This window comes from Mixophyes fleayi, chromosome 3 (genome assembly GCF_038048845.1).
Source record: "Mixophyes fleayi isolate aMixFle1 chromosome 3, aMixFle1.hap1, whole genome shotgun sequence".
Lineage (NCBI taxonomy): Eukaryota > Metazoa > Chordata > Amphibia > Anura > Limnodynastidae > Mixophyes > Mixophyes fleayi.
Window position 1 is genome coordinate 290029507 of NC_134404.1, and position 27524 is coordinate 290057030.

At 38.3% G+C, this 27524-nt stretch overlaps 1 protein-coding gene across 1 annotated transcript; it reads right to left on the minus strand.

Annotated features, from left to right (window-relative positions):
* Positions 1–250: 250 nt before the first annotated feature.
* ENTPD6 (ectonucleoside triphosphate diphosphohydrolase 6) lies at positions 251–21640 on the minus strand. The gene is made up of 14 exons (XM_075203775.1): positions 21547–21640; positions 18848–19101; positions 16312–16388; positions 12024–12167; positions 10188–10263; positions 9879–9914; positions 9197–9285; positions 8433–8512; positions 7879–7943; positions 6745–6846; positions 5956–6096; positions 4453–4509; positions 2421–2533; positions 251–2170 (listed from the first exon to the last, which is right to left on the minus strand). Exons 1-14 carry the CDS (start codon positions 21552–21554, stop codon positions 2084–2086), a joined length of 1329 nt encoding a protein of 442 aa, XP_075059876.1. The 5' UTR covers positions 21555–21640; the 3' UTR covers positions 251–2083.
* Between the last annotated feature and the right edge of the window lie 5884 nt (positions 21641–27524).

The window sequence follows — 27524 nt, forward strand, 5'->3', positions numbered from 1 at the left end:
TAACAAGTTATCAAATTAATATGGTTATGCAACATTTTACATTTAAACCCTTTTCACTTACCAACCCTCCATCTCCAGCCTTGTTTACACCAGTTTACAAGTAAACTTTTATTTTGGTGGTAAGCAGCATTGTTTAGTACAGGATACAAAGACTAAACATAAATCAGTAAGTGTTATGTTCTAGTTACAAGAGCAACAATAACCCCCCCCCCTACCCCTAAAAAAAACAAAAAAACAAAAAAACAAAAAAACAAAACCAAAAAAAATCCAACACACTATACAGGACCCCAGGCTCTCTGATAAAGTGGTTCTTTAATGTGAATAACCCATTGTAAGAAGCATAAATTCAATTTGACTTAGGCTGGGTACACACTACAGGTTTTTCACCCGATTATCAGGCCAATCACACGATAAACGACCGTTCAGCCAGATATTGTATTATTGTGTACACTCAAAGGATGAACGAATATCATTACAAAGCACATTGTATCATTTGATTTTATAAACAGACTAAAAATCTCATTCAGCGATGTTGTTCCGGTTCTTCAGGGTGTATGCACTCCCGACCAGATCTCCATAGAGTTTACAGGGACACAATTTTTTCAACTGATAGTTATGGACAGATAAAGAACAGATCTGAAGGTAAATCTGTAAAATGTGTAGAGTGTGAACACCAGAATCGGCATGCTGAATGGGAATTTCAATTGTTGGTAAAATCGTTAACGATATCGCATCAGGAGAAATTGTCTGTAGTGTGTACCCAGTTATCTGAATGATACTGGAAGAATCACTGCATTTGTGTACCTAAAGTTACAGGAGAAAGTACAGATGATATTTGTTTAATTTGCATACCAGACTTCTCCTCTAACAATAGGAGGATAGAGCTAAAATAGGACAATCAAGGTGACATTTTCAAGACAATGAAGTTTGGTCATTCCAAAATAAATAGTAGTTATTTACAACTCATTTAGCGAGAGAGAGATTTAGCTTAGATCACTGCCGACTGAGCTACGGTGAACAGATACACCCAATACTGCATTTTGAAAATCATTTACACTGGAAAATGCCTAAAAAAAAAAAAAAAGGATTTTTAGAAATAAAAGTTTTTACACTGTAAAACTTCACAAACCGCTGGTGACCATACTGCAGAGAGGAACATTTTTTTTTTTTTTTTTGAGAAAAGACTTAAGTAGTAACTTTTCAATAGTATGCAGATACCAGACACACTTCTAGGATTATCTGAAGATGCAAGTATGTGTTCTACCTGATAGCATTCAACCTAATATCTACTTTCAGGCTATTGCCATTTGTACAGATAATAGAAAATGACTGATTGGTTTCCAAAATGTACAGCTTGTGCCTAGGCTCAGTTACTAAATAATCATTGTTGCATTTCCGTTTGAGGTCTCAAAATACATTGCCAGTATTCAGTATCTTGTGCAATATTTTACAGCCACAGGCTTGGGAACATGTACTGTTCACCTACACACAGTGGAAGCAGTCATGTTGTGGGCAAACCAATATTAATGAGAATACAGCCTACCACTGAGCCAGATGGTGCAGTGCTCCATAAAATCAATAGTTCCTAGTGAATCAATAGGCTTAATACTACTTTAGCCCACATAATGATAAAGACCCCACTTTAAGTCTGATATAGACAAAATCCTCATATCACACATTCACCTTGGAGAATATTCCAATAATGAGCGATGGTACTTACACAATACAGAAATAAAGGAACCGGTAGGGCATAGAATGAGTGAGAGTAGAAGGAGGAGGCTTAATGGGGGAATAGGGAGAATAAAAAGGCCAGTTTTGAGTTTACTTAAATAAGAGTGCAACATGATTTGTATGTACAAATAAAGACAATGTAAAATGACTTACAAGGTAAATAGATCACAGTACGTTGTAAAGAGGCTACATCAGCTTAAAAACAAAATAAAAAACATGAATGAACACGCCGACCCATCACTGTGTAAACATGGCATAAATTATGGCAAAGTCTCTGATAATATAATCAGAAACAGGTCAAGTGTTTTTTCCAGAAAATTCATCTTCACATTTTTTGTTCCATCCCATAGTTCTATGCATTACTCTTCATTAAATTCATGTAATAAAACGTCGCTCCCAGGGCCCAGCTGGTTTCTACATCATTTATTTTCTTAACAAGCTGTGGAGACAAAAACACAAGTTTAAAGAAACTACTGTAGATCTCTGCCCTGTACCACAGATGTACAAGATAAAGAACTTGTTTTGCAGAAATGTTTTGTGAAAAGACCCCTTTATACATACTGGAGCAGATATGTTTTATATTATGGTTAAAAAAAAAACCTCTTTTGGAATAAAAGAGAACAAAGTGGTAGAAGACAATCAAATAAACATATGAAGTAATTGAAATCCTTTCAGCACTCAGAAATTACCTTTAGCCGTTTGTCTTTTGGAAAACCCAACTCCTGAAGAAGACAAGTTATATAGGTCAGATCCATACAGAGGAATGGATTGTTTCCAGCTGTCTTTTCTATACTTGTACATTCTACATTTGAAAAAAATAAAAATAATAATATCTGTTTTATACATTGTTCTAGAGCATGTTCCATTGTAGTTTATTAGGAAAGAAAGAGGAAAAAAAAAAAAAAGTTGACATTCAGAACCTCTAGAAAGGCATGGAGATGTGTACTGAAAGTAAAATTCGAAATAAAACAAAAAAACCCCACCACCAACCCTAATCCTGTACTAAATGTAAATTATAAAACAAGACTTGAGACTTTCAAAATTTAGAATTGTGCTCTGATGATAGATCGGATATTTTGTTCAGTTTATCCCTTTATGACCATCATAATATATACTGATACATTCTCCTGAAAAAAAAAAACTACCTACATAGCAAAACTAAACAGTATTTAATTGGAGATGTACAGTGTTTTGGAACTGAGATCATGTTTTATGGGATTGCTGGTAACTTATTCCAAAATCTAGGGCATCCTTTAACCTCCTTGTATGTATATTTAAACAGGGGAATTGCCACCATGTGAATGAAGGACATTACTGTATTTGGTGATACATGCTGGAACAATCTAAGACCTACACAACTGCTATGTGCTGGTTGGATTTAACAGGTTAGAAGTGTGAACTGTTATTGATAATGTGCTGTGCGCATGCACCTGTTCAACAGAGTGGAAATCATAGAACTGAAGATCAAATACTAAAGATGTCTTTATAGCCAAAAACTGTAATTTTGATCTTAATGTGTGGCTTGTTTGGAAGCTAGTGCAAGTCTTACTGGGTTTCAGATAAAAAATATAGGGGTCTGTCTAAATCGTACGATTTGTTTCCTGAAGACACCAGGGGGTAAATGTATGAACATGCGGGTTCTTCAACACTTGTGTGTTCAGCGATTAAATTTCAAGCGGCGCTGCATTGTAAAGGGAAACTTCCCTCTACAATGCAGCGCTGCTTGAAGTTTAAATCGCCAAACACGCGGGTGTTGAAGAACCCGCATGTTCATACATTTACCCCCTGATCTGCTTGCGTGCCATGGACTACTTTTAGAACATGAGTCCCTGTCTGAAACAGGATTATCAATGCAAGCTTGTCTGCATGTTTTTTGAACTATGATCAATACTTGTTCTATTTTAATTCCATCATTCATTTGAGGATATCGGCGTCTAGCACTGAACCACAGTGGCAGGTCTAGAGGACTAGAGGATCTCCCTTCACCTTGGCTTGAACTCACCATCAGTCGGAGACTGCCTACAAATAGCTAACTAATTGTAACACCATCATCCCTAAAAAAAAGAATCTGTATGCATGGCTTCAGCAAACTTAAGCTACATTTATCCACTTGCTGAATGCATCTTAGAGAAATTAATACGGAGTTAAACTGATCTCTATGGAGAGGATGTAGGTATATTTTTTTTTCATGGTCTCATCAATGCTACAACTATCATGGCTGTCCATGCAGACAGCCAATCAACCACCACATCTCTATGCTGTATTGTTTCCCCAGCTGTGTTCTTGGGTTGCTTTCCATGTGGAATGCATAGAAAACTTGTGGACAAACTCTTAGGATTAAGGGGCTGTGTTCAAAAGGAGCAGCAGAGTTATTGTTTCTTTACTGAATGATCTATATCAGCCACCCCTTCATTAATATACAAAGCCACAATTGGACAAAGTTGGGCAGTGCAGCATGAGCGTTTTGTGTTTAGAATTACAAGTTTGCCTTCTAATACGTGTTAGTCTACTAATTAGCACTTGGCCACAGATGCTGAAATGCACATGATCATGTGAAAGAAAATAAATTAAAAAGTATGTATAAAAGATTACACACAGTTAATGCATTAAATATATAACTTTATTATGTATGCTCTTAATTTTTTTTTTTTTGTAAAAGTAAAGTTGCTTTTGGATCTCGTTTATAAATAATGCCCTCATCAGGATTTAAAAATATCTCACCTTTTTTGGCTGCCGTTTCAAAGTTTGTAACCCTTACAAAACCACCAACACTTGGATCTTAAACAAAACAAATTTCTATATTACCATCATTATTTATTTATAAGACATCAAAAACCTCTGCAGTGCAAGGCAGTAAGAATAACAAATCATACTTGGATAAACAGAACAATTACATTCACAGTTAATGAAGGAGGTGAAAACATGAGAGAGGGATCCTGCTTGCAACAGCTTACAGTCTAGGAGAGAACAATGCAGACACAAAAGCAGCTAATGCGGCTATATCCAGTAGAACAATACGCACAGGGAGTAGTATCAGATGGGGGCTAGAATAGGTTACAGTGGAGAGGTGGGTTTTGACAGAATGATTGAAACAGTAGAGGTTGGGGGAGAGTCTGGTCAGTCAGGTTAGAAAGTTCCATAAGTGGGGAGCAGCACAGGAGAAGTCTTAGAGGCAGTAGAGAGAAGTGGTTATCATGGGAAGAGCAAGGTGTCTTGTGACGAGGTCAGACATATATAAAGGGGAGGAGAAAAGGTAATGAGAAATTGAATAACGGTAATGTGTGAGAAATGGACATTGTTTCAAAGAAGGGTGCGACGAGTCATTGCAAGTGACTGGACAAGTAAAATACAGCTGGGGGCAGAGTTAAGGATGACACCAAGCCAACATGTTTGTGGACCAGAGGAAATGGAGATTTCAACCAGGAGGGGTAATGACACCAAAATAGGGAAGAGGAGTTTCCTTTTAAATAAAAAGGTTGAGCTTTAGGTAGTATTGGACATCCAAAAAGAGACAGTTGGAAAAGTGGGATAAAAAAAAAAAAAAAGGATAAGGGTCGGAGAGAGGTATATTTGGGTGCCCTCTGCATAGAGGCTAAAGGGGCATATTAGTTCACAGAGAAAAGATGGTATAAAAAAAGAAAACCAGAGGTCCAAGAACAGAGCCTTTAGGGACCCAAACAGTTAGACAGAGTGGAGAGAGCTTGTGACAGAAGTAGAGAATTATTGAAATTGTTGCTCTGCTTGTATACCCCAAAAGTGATAAAACTACAAAGGGGTAAAAACTGCATGCATAAGAGAAGGCACAATTAATAAATGTATTGATTAAAGGGGCACAATTAATAATTATCTTATGGGGGGCAAAATGAATTTATGAATGCTGCTTGTTGAGGGCACCATTTATAGTGCACACTTGTGGCACAACACTTTATTTGATGTATCTGGACTTTCTAATTAGATTTTCTCATAGTTTATTAGCCAAATTGATTTGATTCCGTCTTATACAACATGCTGTTTAAGCCGAAGATTGAACAAACTAGCCAACTTAACCACTCATAAGGTGTGTGCTCCTCTAACACGCGTTTCACTAACTGCTTTAGGGTGAATATTATTTAGCCCTCAAATTGGCAGCCTTCGTGACATTGGGTACCCAGAGTTCTGATTCAAACTTGTCCAGTAGGCTACCCCTGGTAAAAAAAAAAAAAAAAAACTTATACAATCACTTACCTATCAAATTTGTATCTTCAGCCCGATCAAAGTAATAGGAAAAGGCATAAATGAACAGACTGGCTACTTCTTTGGCATGGCTTACTTTGCCATTTAGCACACTTGCTACTCTTCTATAACACGAGTCATACAAAGAAGTTTCTGCAGGAAGAGAAAAAACCCCCCACACAATTATAACAAAAACCAAACCAAAATATGTATAATGATGGTTAGAACGTCAGTGCCAGTTAGAAGCCAGACTTCTAAACAGAGAGTGTTCCCTGTTGGGTAGTTTTATGAATCTAGGTGACAACCCGATGATCTGTGTGGACAAGGATCATCTCTCATTAACAGAATAGCTACTGTGGCTATTTCCCCCCCAATAAGTGCAAAGCCTTGAAGGTGGGCTTTGGAAAAAAGTATTGGAGGTAAATTTATCAAGCTGCAGGTTTCTGGCAGGTTTGAAGAGTGGAGACATTGCCTATAGCAACCAATCAGATTCTAGCTATCATTTATTTAGCACATTCTACAAAATGATAGCTAGAATCTGATTGGGTGCTATAGGCAACATCTCCACTCTTCAAACTAGCCGGAAACTCGCAGCTTGATACGTCTACCCTTTGGCCCCTTACCTTAGGTTTTCAAGTAGAAAGTAAGAAATAATTTTGTCAACACTGGGAGCGGCAAGACAGTCTGAATGTAACAGTTGAATGAAATCTTAAAATGTGCCCCAAATGTTTCAGTACTACTATTTTATAGTCAATTATTGTTAGAATAGAAACCTTACATTCAGAGATGGAGCACACCTACCATAGTTCTGTCCTTTCACCTTGTAAGTTATTCCTGCTTGTTTAAACTCAGTCATGTAGCCTGGCGTTATACAGTCTGTTACCAGCGCTCCATCTGGCTGTACTGTGTGAACAGATTAAAAATTAAATGAAATAAAAAATAAATTTGCAGCAAACTGCGAAAGCAAATAAAAGCCATTTATAGAAATCCTATTGTGTCATGTAAAACATTGAGATGAGACAGGTTGGCAACAAGTGCCTCCTCCTGCCTGAACTTGCACCCTATAGTATTTGCTGAACCATGCAAGTGGCGATTTTATTACCCCCATAAAAACTGGTAATATTAGGCTGAAGCCTTAGTGCTCTGAGGTGTAAAAGGTCCTGATGCCCAGTTGCCTGGACTTAGGACACCAGCCCGTCTCCCTTACCTAATAACTGAGCAGTGTTAGACATGGAACAATGACGTTTCATTGAAAGCGTGAGTCTGCAGTAAAAACTACACTTTATCCTCCACCCTTAACCCCTTGCACAGATAGTTTTTTCTACAAAGCAGAACATGGATATTGCTTCTCTCTCATAATCACTCAAAGCTGCTTATTACCATTATGTAGAAAGTAAATGAATGTTATCATAACTATTATGATTTATTCCTCACCTAGAGGTCATTTATGATAAGGAGGAGTGTGGGGAGTAAATATGGAGGGAGGTGTTTTATGTTGGCTCCTAATACCACCTCTATGCAAACAATACAATACAATACATGTCCATTCTCCTAAGGTTTCATTCACAGATCAGCTCTTCAATTTATTTTACACATGGTGCAGTATGATAGTGGTCTGTGCATACATCTGAATCATTGATCCTCATGCCACAATGCTGGAAACACTGCATACAGTATTAAGACGTGAAGAGTGTCGGCACAGGAATCAATTATTAAGATGCCTCAGATGTCTGTACAGTCAAACTGCACTGAAGTGCTATATGCTCATGAGCTCCAATGAGGCTGAACTAAAATGCATAAGACTGGGGATCTTGGGAGAATACACTTTAGTACCCAACCTCCTAGTGCCACAGCCTGTACCCAACGGTATCGGTGTCCAGCAATGATTCAAATGAAAAATCCTATGAAGAGCCAGCTCTACAAATAAACACTCACAAGGCGTTCCTTCTACTCCTCCCATAATCTGCAGTCTTGCCGACATTAAACCAAGTCCAAGGTAACTGAACGGAGAGAAAAAAAAAAGAAAAATAAATTGGTCATTTCACATAGGGCAGTGTGAAACCCATTTGTTATAACATTATATGTAAATCTCAGTGACTGCTCAAAATGGCTTTTCTTTCTTGGGATGAGAGGGATTATCAATAAATTAGCTTAGAATAGAATACAACAGCCATTACTAAGAGAATACTCAATGCTACTCCCCAACATAAAGGACAAGCTTGGAAAGAGGAGGAAAGGCTGCTTTTATGTGCAGGAAGAAGACATAAGCAAACAGAAGAATCTGACGTGTTGTCTCTGTATTGTAAGAAAGTTAGACATATGTAACCCACATTTGTTTCTTCTTTTTTGCACATTAAAATAGCTTTTAAACCATCTGTATAAAACATGATAAAGAAGATTATAGAAAGAAAAGTCAGAGTGCTTCTGTGAACAATGAAACATCACAGCTACATGTTTAGAAAAGGCTGGAGAGATAGATCACAGCTTACCTGTGTGAATACAGGTGGTACGTGTTGTTAAACAGATCAAAGTTGGTGATATATCCAGGTGGTGCACTGGGAAACGTGCGCTGTTTATAAAGAGAACACAATTTACTTTATTGGTGGAAATTAAATCCACACAGAAAACATCACACACAAGAAATGTCAGTCCTGTCAAATCAAGGGCCTTGTATTGTTAGGTACAGATATATTAGACACATTGTGAGCAAATCTTTAATCAGGAAACATCCTGTTTATAAGTAGTGTTTTTGCTTCCGTCACTATAATATAATCCGTATTATCATCATCACCATTTATTTATATAGTGCCACTAATTCCGCAGCGCTGTACAGAGAACTCACTCACATCAGTCCATGCCCCATTGGAGAAATAAAAAAAAACACACACACAATGAATCATTGTACACAGATAGTATTTCTACCTGACAGAGTCAGGGGTTACTTTTCCCTAGAACGGTGGGCATCCCACACATGTGACCACCATGGCTTTATCATTTGGGAGTAACCTGTAAATATAACAAGGTCTGAGTGGACCGCCCCCTTACATGTTCCCAACACTATGCGGAAGCTTCCGAGAACTGCCACAAAGATGGCTTTTGCTGCAAACCAACGAGATTTTTGTTCATTTTCTAAACTGAACCAGAAATACAGCGATATTCTCTTTACTATGCGAAACACCAAATGTTTCCTTTGCACCAGATCATAGAAGGATTTTGTGTAGGACATTTATTTCAGTATGTGGCACACACGTACCTTATCATAGGGATAGAAGGTGATTTGTGTTGATCCACCGCCAAGATCCAGCATTCCAGACAGCTTTTCAGAAGGATTTGTTAAACTCCCTATTAACACAAGACATTATAATTTATATATATCCTTCTTTATACAACAGGCAAATAACTTCTGACTCAACCGCATCATCCACAAACATCATAACAATACAATTCCTAATACCTGAAATTCCTTACACAATGAGCTTATTATGCTGTATAAGAAACTAGTCAGATACACACACACACTCTGAAAGGCAGACAAACATTTTGTAAGTGTAACTGTAATTAGTACATACACCTTGATATTGAATATATTTTGTTATTTTGCACTGTTTCACTCCTGAGAGATTGCTGCACTGAGGGCGAATTCTGCGCATTTTAACATCTTGCCTGTATTCTAATTCATGTAGTAATACTGAAGCTGTAAAGGGGGGGGGGGGGATGAGAACACCAACATGTATATAAAAGGCAAATATTTAGTCTTCTTAGAAGTACAATATTTGTTTTCTCATCCATTTACATGTACTTAGCTTACATTAAAATGGATGTTAACACATCTTGTAACACCAATGGGTACGTAGCCATTGGCGTTACAAGTATACATGAGGCAGATCCACAAGAGGTGAAGTCAGTCTTTAATAAACACAATCAGCAATACTTACCAGTTAAAAAGTTTACAGTGATCCAAGCAAATATTCCTGGGGAAAATAAAACAAAAACATAAAAAATAAAAATAAACTTATTAACATTTGTGATTTGTAATGTGGTCTATACTGTTTGTATTCTATATTCCATGTTACTAAAGACTTAAAAATAAAAACTAACATTATGGGCAAATGAAAATGAGTTGGCAAAGTGTTCTACAGTGGGGGACTTTCTGATGAGTCTATGAAGCCGCACAATGACCCTCTGGTCCATTATTTATTACAACAAACATGCTGGACATTAGATAAGTGTGCTGAATTACTGACCTTCATCGGTACCATTCATGATAGAAACACTATCTTTTCCAACAAGAAAAGGAGATGATTGAAAAATGTCTGTTACCTAAAAATAAAAGGAAAATGTAGATTTTATAATTTTTGTTCTAGTTTAAACTTATAAAAGCTAATTTGGAGAGTGCAAGACTGTGTGTGCTGCTTGGGATATAGAGCATTTATAGACCTTTATTCTCTGAAATATCGTAATCAAACCCAACGCACAACACTGCTTAGAGCATTTATTATCTGACAGTTATCCTTATTTGTGGGAATTGATAGATCATTTTTTTTTTTTTTTTTTTTTTAAAAAACAAACATTCCAAAGATTTGTTGAAATTTAAATCTTCCAGATTTATTTTTATACAGATCAAATATATAATATACAATTATCTATGACATCAAACTTTATGTAAATTCTCAACATCTTTTCCAATAAAACTGATGCAATATTCCTGTAATTGCATACACTGATCTCCTTTTAAAAGTATCACTTTTCCATCATAGGAGGTAATCTAGAGTAAGGAAAGATAACAATATAACTATGTGCTCATAAGTCCCCCATTACCTGCTGTCTTTCACCAGAAGGAGGAGTGCAGGCCTTACCTACAATCTGGAACAGGTCCGTTCCACGATCTGTCATTTTAATAGATGCTAAACATACTGCTTATTATTAGTATACCATAGTATTATTATTGATGGCACAAATTAGCCCAAAAGGTAGACTTCAGTGGACACTTCCATAATTCTTACACTAGTCATACATTCACTTAGTCATATTGACATATTTGCACAAATACCTTTGGATTTGGTCATAGAGTTTGTCTCATGACTAATTGATCGTCATCTGTTATTTACCTAGCACCAGTTTTATATCAAAATCTACATTCAACCCTTTTGGACGTAAAGTTTTCATTTTGTAGATACATCCGGTTTCTTTCCTGTTAATTTTACTCATAAAATCTAGGTAAATAACAGATGACTCAATTAGTCGCGAGACAAACTCAATGACCAAATCCATAAGGTATTTGTGCAGATACGTTAATATGACCAAGTGAAGGTATGACTCATGTAAGAATTATGGAAGCGTCAACTGAAGAGTTGGCCTAATTGTGCCATTGACAATTAATGCAGATGTTTAGCATCTATTAAAATTACCAGTTAATCCCGTTAAGATTAAGTATCATAGATACAATGTTTACAATTTAATGTCATTACAATTCCAAATAGCTAGTGCATATATAAAAGAATATAAAATTGTCCCACATAAATGCTCACTGATAATTACTGAAAAAAAGCTATATTAGAGAGTCCAGTAATAACATTTGAGTTATAAACCCTTTATTACCTATCTCCAGGACCTAATTTGTTAACAGTGTTGTGCGCTGGGATTGATTACTATTTTTGTTCTAGCCATTTATTTTTTAGATTGGTGTATACAAAACACTGTAAACTTTTCCACAGACACAAAATAAAATATATTACAAGTTGGTGGCGCAGCTTTACTAAGCTCCCCATATCGGATCCCCAGGGGCAGCTACAGTCAGCCCTGTTGGTTCTGTAATACAGGACAAACCTTTCTAAATGGTCTGGATGAGGAGAGTAAGCACTTCTGATTGGTCACTTCATTCTACTTTACCAGATTTTCAGCCTCATCTGAGAGAGTTTGTATTTCCTGGATGGTAGTGCAGCTCCATTATTAGTCAATAAATCTGCAGCAAAATTTGATCTCATCACCTAGATCTGCTCATAATATATGGCAAACAACTTCCGTTTTCATACAGCTGTCTATGTAAACATGCCTAAATCCATTATTATGTAACATATTACCGTGTCTAGCAGCTTCTGTGCCTTCTCTTCTGATAAAAGCCGTAACCCAGCCGTGGCTTTGAGGACCAGTGGAGTAGACCTCCAGAGGCTCTCCGGTATTTCTTCTATTGCAATATCCAGCAATTCATTTATTCCTGCAGCACACTGAAAGCATTAAACAGAGAAAGATAGTGAAATGTTTGACTAAGAATACACCTAAGAGTGGGGCAGCACGGTGGCTTAGTGGCTAGCACTTCTGCCTCACAGCACTAGGGTCACGAGTTTGATTCCTGACCATGGCCTTATCTGTGTGGAGTTTGTATGTTCTCCCTGTGTTTGTGTGGGTTTCCTCCAGTTTCCTTCCACACTCCAAAAAACCAAAACAAAAAACATACTAGTAGGTTAATTGGCTACTATCAAATTGACCCTAGTCTGTTCGTATGAGTGTTAGAGAATTTAGACTGTAAGCTCTATTAGGGCAGGGACTGATGTGAGAGAGTTCTCTGTACAGTGCTGCAGAATTAGTGGCACATTGTAAATAAATCATGATGAAAGCACATAGCACAAATGTGTAAGTTTTTGATTTTTTTTCACCACAAGTTCAATGGAGAACATCATGAGTCAACACACACACACACGCGTTGGGCAAAGCCGCAATAAATTCATTGAGGCTCAAGGCTAAAATGATGCGAAACGCGTCGTTGAGGCCTCCGTCCCACCTACTTCACTAGGAAGTGGGCTGGACACAGGAGGGTGGCTACTCTCCTGGGAGACCTACCAGAAATTCAGGAGTCTCCGTGACATTGCTGGAGAGAGCGCTGGTATGACTTAAATTCATCCCAATCAGAAAATCAAGTCAAATAAGAGACCCACGTTCCATACAACAAATAAGCCAGCTCCACTGTGTGACAGACTGATCGATCACACAGCTATCCCTCTACATCACCTGTACAAACAGTGGTTTCCGGACAGGACAAGTTTATGTTTAAGGGGCCACAGTGTAGAGGAGAAATACAGAAGTTATTCTACAACCTAAGGTACAATGAAAAGAAACACCAATAGGCTATGAAGCACATATTATATAGTAAAGTCCGCCATACCCTGTGATTTAGGCAGTGCACTACAGGATTTCCCAACATTGATCATTTGTAGCTTTCCCTCTGTGGGAAAGATCACAGTATTAAGTCATATGATGAGATTTAATTACAATATGACTGTTTAGAGGCCAGTGAAGAAATATGCACTGTATACATACAGATTTCCAGGGCTGCCAGAGCTACTTTACTGTAATATGTACACAAGATCATTATGTTTCAGGATATGACTAAAGGGTGATCGCTTATTACAAGGAAGCATGACGGTCACATCTAGCCCAATACAAACTAAACTTGTTCTGCAAGACCAGAAATAAGCAAAGCACTAGCTAAATATAGCTGTTTTTTTTCCTTTTTAAGCAAAGTATAATATTTTTCACACTGATCAACTGTAAGTCATTAACAGCAACTTGAATCACAGGTCAAATAAAAAAAAAAAAAAAAAAAGCGATTTAAAAACACACCTAAGTTTTAGATGTTATTACAGCTGCAAATCTGCCTTTTCTTTCCCACTGTAACCTACGTAGACCATGAATGCACAACCCGCTGGCATCATGAGGCTGAAAGGACATTTGTCACAGTCCACAGGACAGGTACAGAGGGACCCATGACATGATTACCACACTAGTACTTCTGTCCCAGCATCACTGGTCCCTGGGTCTGTCCTGCATTGCTCTGGGTCTCACTGCGGCTGTGGACTGAAGATAATAATGCAAACAGCAGGGCTGGGACCAGAGAATTAATGACACGTGCTTACTTTTATCCCCACGGGCACTTTAACAATGCAGAGTGTCATTCACTACAAACAGGTTTCTCTTCTCCTGTAGTAAATTCTACACATTTTTTTTTTTTCTCAAAAGGTTTTTTATTAAGTTTTTAGTAAACGAATATGTAACAAACATAGCAGTTACCACAGAGTACAGTGCATAATGTAGATCCAATAAATCAGTCAGAACTGCCCATAAACCATCAAAAAAGTAACAAAAAACAATAACACAGGAAACATTCAAGTACACATAAGACAAAGACTTCAATGGGGAGGAGGAGGGAGACAGACAGGGGGGCAGGAGTCGGAGACTGGCCGTAATGACCCCAATCAACCGTAAAGGCACATTTTGAGAGCGGGACATCTACCCTCCAGAGGGGTATACATCATGGGAGATTTAGGTGGAAGACACAGGTCTATACTTTGAAAAGAATTCGTACCATGTGAACCATTTAACCAGGGGTGAGGAAGCTCTTGAGGAAAAGTTAAAGCCTATGGTTTCCATCTCATAGCTGTATTGTACTTTGCTGATGATTTTGGTAAGAGATGGAGCCAAGGGGGATTTCCAGCTTTGGGCTATTGCGGCTCTGGCTGATATGAGAATGTGCCCAGCCACATAGTGATTATGACGCTGAAGATGAGGGGGATATAGGTGTAAAAGCACCATAGCCGGACATGGGGATAAATCATCCTTAGTGACCTGGGTGATTAGCTGGAAAATTTCAACCCAAAGAGGTTGTAGCTTAGGGCAGTTCCAAAAAACGTGTATAAGCGAACCAACTTCCCCACAATTTCTCCAACAGTACTTAGTTTCTGACGGACAGATTTTATGCAGTTTGTCTGGCGTGAGATACATCCTGTGAATCATTTTAATAAGCATTTCTGAATGGTTGATACACTTTGACATTTTGTATATATTCTGATTGATTTTCGACCAGACCTCTGGTGAAATATCTAAATTTAGTTCTTTCTCCCAAATCCCCTGCACCGAGAGATCTCTGCTGTCCACAGGAACCATCAAGACTCGGTTCCAAACTGAGATGCCTCCCGCATGAGAAGTGGGAGAGAGAGATGACACAATACCAGGGGGAGCCGGTTTTAAGACCGGAGGGAATGAGGGATGAGAATGCACCCAATGTCTAATTTGGAGGTACTTGTAAAAGTCACGGACTGGGACATCATATCTCTCTTTAATTTGGGAAAAAGAGAGAAGTGAACCTCCCTCCATGAGGTCCTGCACCCGGCTAGCCCCCTGCCTGTCCCAAAAGCCAAGGCGCAGACCTGGAATCAGTTGGGACACTGCAATTGTAGAAAGGCTAGAGGAGGGGAGATGAAAATCTGGCAGGAGAATCAACATCTTGTCCCAGACAGAGAGAGAGTCTCTAACACTTCTCAGGGCCTGTGAAGGGCTCGGTCTACTGGCTTGTCTAACCATAGCAGGTCTAGTAATGGGAATGGGAATAAACTATGTTGCTCAATGTCAACCCAAGGCTTCCTTAGTTGAGGAGGGGCATGCCAATCCCTAAGCTGATCTAGGATAGCCGCAAACTGATATGTTTCTAGTTATGGGGCAGCTAATCCACCTTTTACTTTAGCTCTAAACATCTTATCTCTTGATAGTTTGGGGTGTCTATTGCTCCAGATAAATTTAAATGCAATAGAATAGAATTTTTTAAGCAAAGACATAGGCACCAGATAAGGAATACAACGGAATAGGTATAGTATCTTTGGAAGGAGCATCATCTTTACGGCTGCTACTCTCCCCACCCAGGAAAACTCAAAGTTAATCCAGGATTTTGTGAGTTTATCAAACAAGCCTAACAGTGGTTGGTAATTAAGTTGGATAGTCAGGTTATGGTCAGACGGTATACATATGCCTAAGTAAGTTATGGAGAGGGAACACCAATGAAATTTATATGTAGACTTAAGGAGTTTCAAGGTATCTTGTGTGAGGGCCACCCCCAAAGCTTCCGATTTGGTAGTATTAAGTTTATAATAAGATACCGCTGAGTACTCTTCTAAAATGCGGGATAGGGCGGGTAGGGAAGACTCAGGGTTTGAAACAAACAAAAAGACATCGTCAGCAAACAAACAAATGTTATGCTGTTGAGAACCAATGACCGTCCCCACCACATTTTGATCCATTCTAACTTTAGCCGCCAGGGGTTCCATGGCAAGGACAATTCTACACATTTTTAAGTTAACATTTTATTACGGTTCCTTCAAAGAACAATCATCCAATGTGGGCCGAAAAAAAGTTCACCCCTGATATAAACCAATGATAACCGCTAGTGTGTCAAGAACACAGGGCTTACACTGCCTGCTTATCATCTGGCTCCTTGTCGGGTTCCAGGGGGAACAGAACGGTTGCTGCACTCACCCATCAGAGATTGTTACACATGAAACCAAATCTTGCATGAAAAAAAATCTGTCGAAGTGGTCCACTTACCTTGTCTGGATCATCAGCATACGCGGATAGTCCTGGCTTTATAGCCTTAAAGATTTCATGCTCTAGATGTGGTGCACCTGAAGAGAAACAAAGTTCACAGATGATCACAGATCTACTTTTGCTTTAAATACACAGGTTCACAAGACGTCCTTTTATTATTACTTTGCCTTTAATTTTCTTGTATATTGAAATGTTCAAAAGTTTGCTTTTTCCTCTACCATCTCTGTTCTTGTCTTCAGGTAGAATTCCTACTGTTATACACACAAACAACAAGTGTCCAATGTGTAATGCGATTCCCTAGGTATCTAATAAAGTGGTTTTAGCTTGGGGCATGGCCAAGGGGCCTCCAGATGGCGGGCCCCTGGGCCCTGCCCCTAGCTAAAGCCACTAGCCAGCTAATGTCCGAGCCCAGGGGCCTCGGGCGTCTGGGGAGCCCGCCGGCATTCATCAGGTTGGGGGCGCCGCCGCCTTGCAGCTGGTCAAGGAGAATGGCAGTTAGCTAACAGCAAATGTTATGCCGTTAGCTGCCTGCTGTCACTGTAGTGCTTCTGCGGCATGCAGTAATCTCCTTACTGAGGAGATCTTGTGAGCGTGAGACGGAGTCATAGTCTCACCCTCACGACGCCGCGAAAGCACTACAGGGAGTGACAGAAGATCGGAAGGAGGTAAGCCCTTAGGGACAGGCTCACAGTACCCTTAGCCCATTCCCTTAATCCGGCCCTGGCTAGGGGATACTTGCCTTTAAAAGCTGTGTGTGGGCAAGACTCAATCCAGTTATACTGCATATTATTGATCACAATTATGATTTAATTAATGGTTATATTTATTCTAGGACTGCCCAGAGAGTGAGGTGACCTGAAGTTTTTAACACAGAGTAAAGAATCAACTATGTATAATAGCATTAATAATGATTAGGCGAATGCAGACAATTAATGATTATATAGCCCATGTTACAGCATGCATCATCATTGTTTATATAGCACTACCACATGCCGCAGCTATGTACAGAGTACATTTACACCTATATAATCTAATCGGGGGGGGACTAATTATACAGAAAAGCATTAATTATATTTTGTGAGAGTGTCTACTACAAACATCAGTAAAGATGTCTTTAATAAGGCTTTTACAAACACCACATTTAGGTGCACTGTAACACAGCGACTATGTTTCTTCTGTCTAGCAGACAGCAAGGGTGATTATTGTTTGCTATGGGTTGAGCAAGTTTTGCCTCCAAGCATAAATGAGTTCTAGTCTTGCCAGCGGCATTCTGGCTGTGTTTTTCCATAGGAGAGGTTCAAGACAAAAGCAACATAAACAGCCAGTTATGCATATAAGTGTTTTAAGCTATTAATGCAGCAATTCCATGAACATAATTCGTTGTTGTTTTTTTTGACATTTACCACCTAATTTTATTTTTGTTAATACATGCAGTGAGCAGAGTCTTTGAAATGCCCCTCTGTGCTTTTCCTGCACTGTGACCCCCCCCCCCCCCATCAGGCTGAGAGCTGTGAACCTATATTTGTGTAGCAGACCGACTGTATGTGGCAGCTATTTTTTGTTTGCCAACCAGAAAGCCATTGGATAAAGGCATCCTTACCTACTTTCTGGAATCCCGTCCCCCTCCACCCCCCAACGAGTAGGCATCTTCCTGGGTAGTGGTGAAGGCGGTGATAACGGCACAATTTAGCATCGCCCAGCCCCCTGCTACGCAATGCCGTCAATTTCGAAATTTCATAATAGGGGCGGAGTCACTGTACAACACGCCCCCTCATACACTTGTCACGAGTGGGCAAGAATGTGGGAAGTAGATAATTTTTTGTAGGAGGATGGTTAAGAAAAGTGGTTTTCAGATGTATGCTTAAAAAGGTACCAACAGATTTTTTTTTTCTTTTAAATGACAAGTTAACTGTCTGCCAGCTGTTTTTTTTTGCAAAACAGAGCTTTTGAAAAAGGAGATAATGATTTGTAGTATAACCAAGTAAAAAGAACTTTGAGATGCATTCTTAAAAGATACTTAACTTGTCATTTAATAAAAAAATTTAAAAAATGAAAATAATTCTAAGTGGGATTGCTACTTTAAGCTTGCACACAGCAGCACGGTGGCTAAGTGGTTAGCACTTCTGCCTTACAGCACTGGGGTCATGGGTTCAATTCCCGACCATGGCCTTATCTGTGTGGAGTTTGTATGTTCTCCCCGTGTTTGCGTGGGTTTCCTCCGGGTGCTCCGGTTTCCTCCCACACTCCAAAAAACATACTGGTAGGTTAATTGGCTGCTAACAAACTGACCATAGTCTGTATCTGTCTGTCTGTGTCTCCCTGTGGGTGTGTGTATATGTTAGGGAGTTTAGACTATAAGCCCCAATGGGGCAGGGACTGATGAGAGTGAGTTCTCTGTACAGCACTGCGGAATTAGTGGCGCTATATAAAATAAAATAATAATAATAATAATAATAATAATAATAATATTATTATTATTAGCATGATATATCCTTCAATCTTCTAAATACTTGGACTGTGTTTAACTGCATCTTACCAGAGGATATTTTCTTAAATTTGTATACATGCACTCGTGTGCCAGTGCTCCCAGCATCAAACATTATGCCATAAAGGATGTCATTTGGAATAGTCTCTCTCACGCTTTCAAATTCATTCTGTAAGTTATTGACAACATTCTCCGTTTCCTCATTGGTATTGGGTTTCCATCGGACATAGCTGATGAAGAGCATGATGCACAACGCAATCAGCAAAAGAAACGGCAGTTTTGAGATCTTCATGGTTTTTTCAGAACTGTAAAACAAATTAAATGTATTTTAATCATTTAATGCTCAATTACATTATTGTTTCGTTAGGTACGTGAAGTAATCCACATCTATGGAGGCGAAAAAAAATCCTTAGTACTAAAAAACAGTGCAGAGTTCTTTTATTCCAATTTAGTGCCTGCGTTTTGCATTTTCACTTTATTGGTTTATAGCAGTAATATTATAACATGATCTGTGAAATTAATAATGTACAGAAAGAAAAAAAAAATAAACAAAAAACATGAATCAAGAATTCTGAGAATTGTCACATTATTAAAAACACACATGCTATATATTTTTTTTCCCATCTTAAACGCAACAATAGTAGAAGATCAACACTTTTAAACTTACGAAATTGAAGGGAGCATTTTCCCTAAGAAATATTGATACTATAAATTAAAACACTACTTTAAAGACTAAGCAAGGCATTAAAACATTAAGCACATAGTGATCTCAATATTGATTAACCTTCAAAGTTTACTAAAATCTTGGCCGTACACAAACACACAGCGTGCTGAGCTAATGTTAGCTTGTCCCCAAGTCAGTTCTCAGAAATCATTGAGTAAACTTTACGTACAGTAGATCAAGTTCCTAGTTTGTTCCGAATCAAGATCAGAACAGGTTGGGGCTAGAATTGAGGCATGAATTTCATTTTTAATGGGTACTTGTCCACATTATTAGGAGTTAGTGAATATTAGAACTACTTGTCAGACTAATAGGTGGATTAAGGAAGGGATGTACTAAAAAGGGATGATCGGTATGATTGCTTGCAGTATCTTTTATTCTTCATTTCATATTTACAAACTAAAAAATCTATATAGCACCACTAATTCCGCAGCGCTGTACAGAGAACTCACAACAGTCCCTGCCCCCTTGGAGCTTACAGTCTAAATTCCCTAACAGACATACACTAAGGTCAATTTAATAGCACCCGATCAACCTATATAGACTCTAAGCAAGACTAACAAGTGACTTATAACATCCATATAATTTAAAGTATGAAATACATTAACCCATAAATATAGGTGATGAGTCTTATGCCTGGACCAGACACATTATAATAAGTGAGTAGGTCTAACCTGTATATACACAACATTCCTTAGGGTGCAATATTGCAATGTAGTAATATATTTTTTATTGTAAACTCTATACTTTTTTTTTTACATTTCAGTAGAACAATAAAAATGCATTCTATCAGATTCCTCACTATCCATGCTTTGCTCACAAGTAGCATTTAAAATGCAAATAGAAATATATAGAGGAGAGTATAGTTAACAATACTCCCTGTGGCTTTGTAAAGACTAATAAAAGAGATCGCTACAAAAGTTGCTTTCATGAGTCTGATTATCTTAAGACAGATAAATCTACACAAGTGATAAGCCAGTACAAGTGATAAGCCACCAAGTTCAAATGATAAAGGCTACAGAGATAACAGGGACTCCACCTAGTACAGTACAACAGATGGTTCAAATCCTTATTTGTGAAGTACTGAAAATGGATTAAAACATTTAGGTTTTGGCCAAATGGTACCTTCTAATTATCTTTGAAGGATAACAATGCATTTGGCATATTCTCTTCAGCATCATCATCTTAGAGCCCATATTAAAAGCTAAATTAACATACAAAGCAATTAATTTATTAATGGCTAAGGCTGGGTACACACTACTTCGTTGATCAAGATTTTCATATTAAACTGAAAATCTTGTTCAGCAATGGAACAATGATATATATATTTTAGGGTAAGATAAAGCCATATATTAGGGCAAGATATAGCATCTTCCCACTGAAAACACATAGAAAACAGCTGCAGGTGTAAATCTCTATGCTTAAAATTCCATGAATACAAATGGTAGACCAGTTTTGCTATAATAAACCAGTGCATAAAATTTTATTTGTAAGAATTTATTACAATATTTTTTACCTACAGGTATGTATATTAAAGTGGAATGCACAATGCGTAAATTACAACTACAAAACATATTGTACACTTAAACATTATTTTAAAGGAGAGCTTCTGTATTGTGTGTTGCTTTTTCTCTATTGAAAGCATAAGATAAAAAAATAAAAATTAGTGCCATCTAATGGCATAACAATTAACTGCAGGCAAACTGCAGGCTTTTATGTGACCATCCGTTTAGTACATTCCATTAGAGAATGAATAACAGATACTTACAAACTTCAGAGAGGTTATTTTCAATTAACAAGTTATAGAGTACACCTAATAAGTTTCCTATACTTATACAAGAGTAGCTGCTAGATGGACATAGCTCACAGAGGGCATAGGACTTACAAAAGCTCACTCATGAGTTAGTGAAAACTTGTATAACAATCACTATATACAGGTCAAAACTACATGATTATCATATTTTCATATAGGACATCACTAATTTTATACTTAAATAGCTCATATAAAAGGAGTAAGAACATGACTTACTTGTACATGGAGTGACTGCCCAGCACTCATCAGCCGGCAGATCCTGCCAAATATTTCCACATCACTTCCTACTGACGTCTTGTAGGGAGTGTCTCTCAGTCATGGCACCAATCGGAGGCGTCTCAGGATGGTGCCTATATCCAAGACACTTCTGTTCAGACATCTTGCACACCGCCGGGTGTGTAAATTACTCTATTGGACGACAAGTGATAGATTTCGTTTTCTAGCCTTTGAAATCGATGGAAGTCACTCTTATTTGTTTAATGGTGCTCGAAGTGTAGCGTGAGTTATATTGTAATGGATTTATTCGATAATGGAATATTCGTGTCAATGACGTTTTGCCCAAATATAAAATGGCCGCCGGGGACTGAAATATGGCTTTGCGCATGGCAAGTAATTTCCTCGTCAGGGGTCGGGATCGGAGTACGCATGCAGTTTAATGTTGATTCAGCTTTGGAGAAGGAAGTGTTATGATGCTAACCAAAGTATTCATTTATAGTTATTGATTTTACTTTAGTCAGTACTTTATCACATCTTACTACTTGAACAGTAACTGGGTTGCCAAATAAAATGAAAACACTTGCAGCAATGCAATTAGTTTAACATACCCTACCGGTCAGGTCGGGTACTGCAATGATAATACCATTCGTAGAACTCACAGATGTCTCATGTACGGTAATATAACCAGGGCCATCTTTTCCATTGGGCACGATGGGCAGGTGCCCGGGGGCCCCACGGGCAAGGGGGCCCCAGAGGCACGGCTTTTAATGAGAATAAATAAACCTGCAGAAGAAAAAAAAACTGCAAAAAAAATCTTCAAGGGTCACTGAGCAAGTACATCTATATCTCTCTATATCTGTATACATCTATATCTATATCTAGGGGCCCTGGTGCACTGCTTTGCCCAGGGGCCCATAATATAACCAAGCTTCATCCTGGTGGTGGATGATTGTTCTCCCAAAAAACTCCTCATCTGCACAGGACACACGTCCTCCTCTCCCTCACCGACAGTTTATTTGCTTGTTCGTTATCTAAAACATTTGCAGTGCTTGACATTTCCTTCTACTCTATGTAACTTTAGATGGCTGTGTCCTACAGCCTGCTTTTCTCCTGGGGGTGTGAGATGGAGCCCAGGGAACTAACAGGACTCCAGGAAGGGGATGGGGCATATTTGTAGTATGTGGGAAAGCAGCTTTAAACAGAATTTTTTACATAGGTTCGCAATCTGGTATTTTGATGTGTATGCACCCTTTGGTGTCAGTGAGTTGTTTTTTTTTTAGCGTGTTAAGTCATTTTAATGCTGTTTATTATCTTTTTCGAGAGGGTTAACTTGACCTGCAATTCAATTCCATGATTAACGCTACGCTTTTTTTCATGAAACGGTCCTCTCGCGCTCCAGTAGAAGGTCTATTGAAAGTATAGGGTGTGCGAGAGGCAGCCACGTTAAAAGCTATTCAATTGTTTTTTAACGCGGTGCGTAAAACACGCAAATATGCTGTTTTATCTCGCACCTCATTAGGGTGTGTTAAAAATAAAAAACCTGAAAAGTATTTGAAATAATGTAAAAATGTTGAAAAAAAGTTAAACTTATTTTTATCACTAATGCCTAACTTTTGTAAGTGTGTTGTGAAAAAATATTGAAATAAAAAACCATTAAAAAAATAAAATCACTAATTAGATTTATGTATGTTTTTGGTACAAATATGAATGTAGTAATGTGTTTTGACATAGTATGGATGATTGTATGGTAAAAAATAGTTCAATAAACAAATGTGCTAAAAGAAAGTACTGTAATGTAGATATTAATAATGTGAAATGCAATCTAATGTATGGCAATGTATGCAAAACCTTTTTTTGTGTTATACATGACAGCGTTAAAACTCCTTTACTCCCCTAAAATCTCACAAACATAATTTTTAATGCGCAAGGGCAGCATTCCCATTTTTTCAGTTGGATTGCATGAGTTTTCCCGCTGCGCTAACTCAAACTCAAAATGGTCGCTGTTGCTGGCAATAGCCCGCGGGAGATTTTTTTTTTTTTTTAACACGTCAGGGAAAAAAAAATTGAATACCCCCCTTTGTCTTAAATAATAAAGGAAAGTTAAAAGACTTGAAATTGAAGATGTATACATTAACAATTGTATACATTTTGTTATGTATTTCACAAGGCAGTATAATGCCTTCCTAATTTATCTTCATAGTGTTTAAAATTGTAACGGTTTATGTTCTTAATGGTTATAGTCCGGGAGAGTTGGCAAGTATGTGACAGTATTTAAATCATTTGCACCACAGCTACATTATAGGGAGTTGCATCCATCTGTTTGCATTATATAATTGGCATTTCAATGCAAAATACTCTGCTGGCTGCTGCTATGTGTTTTCTTTTGCATAGGTGCAGCTAGATTTCCGCCAAAACACATGGGTTGGTGGAGCAGGATGATACCTGCTGTTCACTAGCTGGTTTAGGAGTGGGATTTAATCAAGTCCTGACCCTTAGAACTCAAAAGTGTCATTCTGGAGGTCCTCATCCAACAGCTCATTTGGCTCCAGAACGTGTTACAAGACTGTAGCCAGAAACAGCAAGAACTACATCAGGCATATATATAGAGCTTAAGACCAAACAAACTTAGGTTCTCCTAGTGCTGTTTAATTGTGGGGAGGTGCAAAAAAAACGCCTGTTCCCTTGCAGAAGGGCTGCCTTTATTAGCGGTACTGGTCAAAGAGGTGGTGGACTCTGGGCAGGGCCATCTTAACAACATTATGGGCCCCCGGTCAAAGCAGTGCACCGGGGCCCCTACATATATAGATATATATATATATATATAGATATAGATGTATAGAGATACAGATATAGATATATATATAGATAGATGTACTTGCTCAGTGACCCTTGAAGGTTTTTTTTTGCAGGTTTTTTCTTTTGCAGCATTATTTATTCTAATTAAGAGCCCTGCCTATGGGGCCCCTTTGCCCGTGGGGCCCCCGGGCTCCTGCCCATCGTGCCCAATGGAAAAGATGGCCCTGACTCTGGGGCTGGAATATTTCCAAGGAATTCTTGGGTGTATAAATAGCACGGTGGCTTTGTGGTTAGACCTTCTGCCTCTCAGCAGTGGGGTTATGAGTTCAATTCCCGACAATGGCCTTATCTGTGTGGTGGTTGTATGTTTTTCCCATGTTTGCGTTTGTTTCCTCTGGGTGCTCCGGTTTCCTTCCACACTCCAAAAACATACTAGTAGGTTAATTGGTTGCTATGAAATTGACTCTAGTCTGTCTGTGTGTTATTCTCTGTACAACGCTGTGGAATTAGTGGCGATATATAAATAAATGACGATTATGTTGTACAGTACTATTTGACTGCCCAGTTTTCCTTACTACCCTGAAGGTGGGGTTTTGTCCCTACTTACAGGCTCTTGTTTTATCCAAAGTCTCAGAGACATTTTCTTTTTGTCTTAATCTTTTTGTGTTCTGAGTGAATACTCCCAAAACCTGGAAACAGAGGAGGAAGGATCACATGGATGGTCTCGTGGGAGAGGATTCTGAAACACAACCTGACAGAAAACTCTCAGCTTGATACATTTACCCCCAGGTAGCCTTGTTCTATTTTGCAAAATAACATTCTGTGTAAAAAGGACAGACATAGACTGGGGAGGTCCTTCAGCCGAAGGTAACACAAGATTTTGTGTATCAGTCAGGGGACAGTCTCCAGGTATGAGTCTCTAGCCCCTCTTCTTCACCTTCTTATAGTTAGGATTCTTCTTAAAAATAATAGGGGTAGACTTGTTTGGTCCAACAGAACTCTTCTAAGTGGTAAAAATTCATATTGGCAGCTGCCTTTCCACTACGAACTGCCATTGTCAGATAAATGGTCAACTAATTAATAGAAGTTTTTCCAGCAAAGGTCTGCTGAAAGTTGTCCTCACGGACTAAGGCAGTGACCTTCTGTTTTGTGTACTGCAAGAGGTCCTGAAACTACTGCTTATTCAGGATGTCAGCTTACCATCAATAGTCTGACATCCTAGTTGAGCTGTTTAAAACGAATGATATAAATGCAATGTTGAAAAGATTTGTTCACAGAAAAAACATTGTGACAAACTCCTCCACCAAGATAACATTCCAGATAACACCTCACACGGGAGAATGAATAGACCTAGCCATGATCAGAACTATAGCCATAGAATGCCATGTGACTGCTATTGGACCTGGTTCCATAAGTAGCCTTGCAAAATATTAAAAAACATATACCTGTAAAGAATCGATCACAGTGAACTAAAAGGGTTGTAGAGAATGAATTTCTGGGTGTATTTCCTGATTAGCGGGTGACTTTACCGTTAGGGATTGATAAGAGGTGCTGGTCATTGGGCATTTGGTGTGATGTAGCATAGGGTAAATACTGGTTTAGGAGTTGGTGTGCTCTGTTAATAGTAACATTTTAGAAAGACAACTTGCTTTGTAATTAATTAAGTGGCTGCATTCTCTAATGATCAGTGGTGGAATTGGGGGTGTATACAGTGGTATGCCATACAGCCACTCCTCCTACTGCCTTCATTGTTAAAGTATCAAATTCCATTCACTTGTAAGGGTGAATGGTGGCCTTAGCTACACTTACAGGCGGTGCTTTCTGCCCTGGCTAGCTGGCGGGTATGGGCAACCAATACACACCCGGTATACACCGGTAGTGTGTCTGTGGTGCAATAATAATATCAGGTGCCAGGCCATCTCCATTCAAATAGGAATATAATCTTTATAACTCCTGTAGAATTAACATCAGTAATTTTTGGAGGATATTTTCTCATATACTTAACTGCCTGAAGCTCCTGTGTCCAGTAGAGGTCAGAGTCTCCCAGCTTATAATTTCTCAACATGGCAACAGTTTTCAAGAGAGAAGAATGCTGTAATTGGCCAATAGTGTGATGGCATTTAATCAACATTATTTGTGCATATAAAGAAGCCTATTTTATTAGCAGCAATTTGCAAATTTTGTGTTAAAATGTTTTTAAAGCAATGATAGTTTTAGATGTCATTTGTGAATCCATGGAGCAGCAGCAGATATAGCTATACAAATAAGAGAATATTTGTGAATCTATTATTGTTATAATAATGCAGTATAACATTTTCTGTTTCAAACTTAAAAAGTTGCAGATAATTAATTCCAAAGTGGATAATAATTTCCATTGGCAGCATTAAAGAATTAAGAACTGAATTATGACACACAGTAATTGAACAGTTCCTAATACACAGGTAAAAAGTCATAAGAAGTGGCACTGTCAAAATATAATTTTATCATGAGATACAGCATTACATGACACAGTTAAAAAAGACATAGGACCATCAAACATACGTTCTATTTCTGTTGTTCCAGAAGAAGGAACAAAACCCTTAGTGTGATTGCTGCCAAGTTTGCTTTGCAGAGGAAAAAACCTTCTGATCCAATAAATGCCTATCCGCTAAATTACCTGGATCATTCACCACCATAATATTCTCTACATATCTATTAGAAAGATGTATAATCCATTAAAAATATAGATAAATAAGTTACATAGAATAATGGGCCTATTTAAAAAGGAATAGTGGATTTTCTACTTTAAATTCTTTTCACTATATGCCACACCTAAAGCCAAAAATCCCACATCGAAGGTTTTTTTCTTTAAATAGCAAGTAAAGTACCTTTTAAGCATTTTAAGACATCTCCTTTTCAAAATCTCTCAGGCAAACAAACAAGTATGGCTGCCAATCACACAAACAGACTCTCAGCATATCATGTGAAGGCAGAGAGGGGAGGAAGGGGTAGAATCTTACAGTGCAGACAGAGCTTTGGGGGCGTTCCAAAGCCTCTCTGCTCACTATATCACGTGACTGTAGTTGTCATGGTAGACACGTGACACTAGGGAAATGGTGGAGAATTATAGATCATTAATAGAGCCTGAAAAAATATATCAAGGGAACTGGTAAAATGATTTCCCCATTATGTTAAATAACAGT

Excerpts from the sequence above, each read along its gene's own strand:
- ENTPD6 (XM_075203775.1), bottom strand. Across the intron at positions 16,389-18,847 it reads ATTTAAGAAAATATCCTCTG|GTGCACCACATCTAGAGCAT; the intron begins GTAAGATGCAGT and ends GTTTCTCTTCAG. Across the intron at positions 2,534-4,452 it reads TGAAACGGCAGCCAAAAAAG|AATGTACAAGTATAGAAAAG; the intron begins GTGAGATATTTT and ends TTTCAAATGTAG.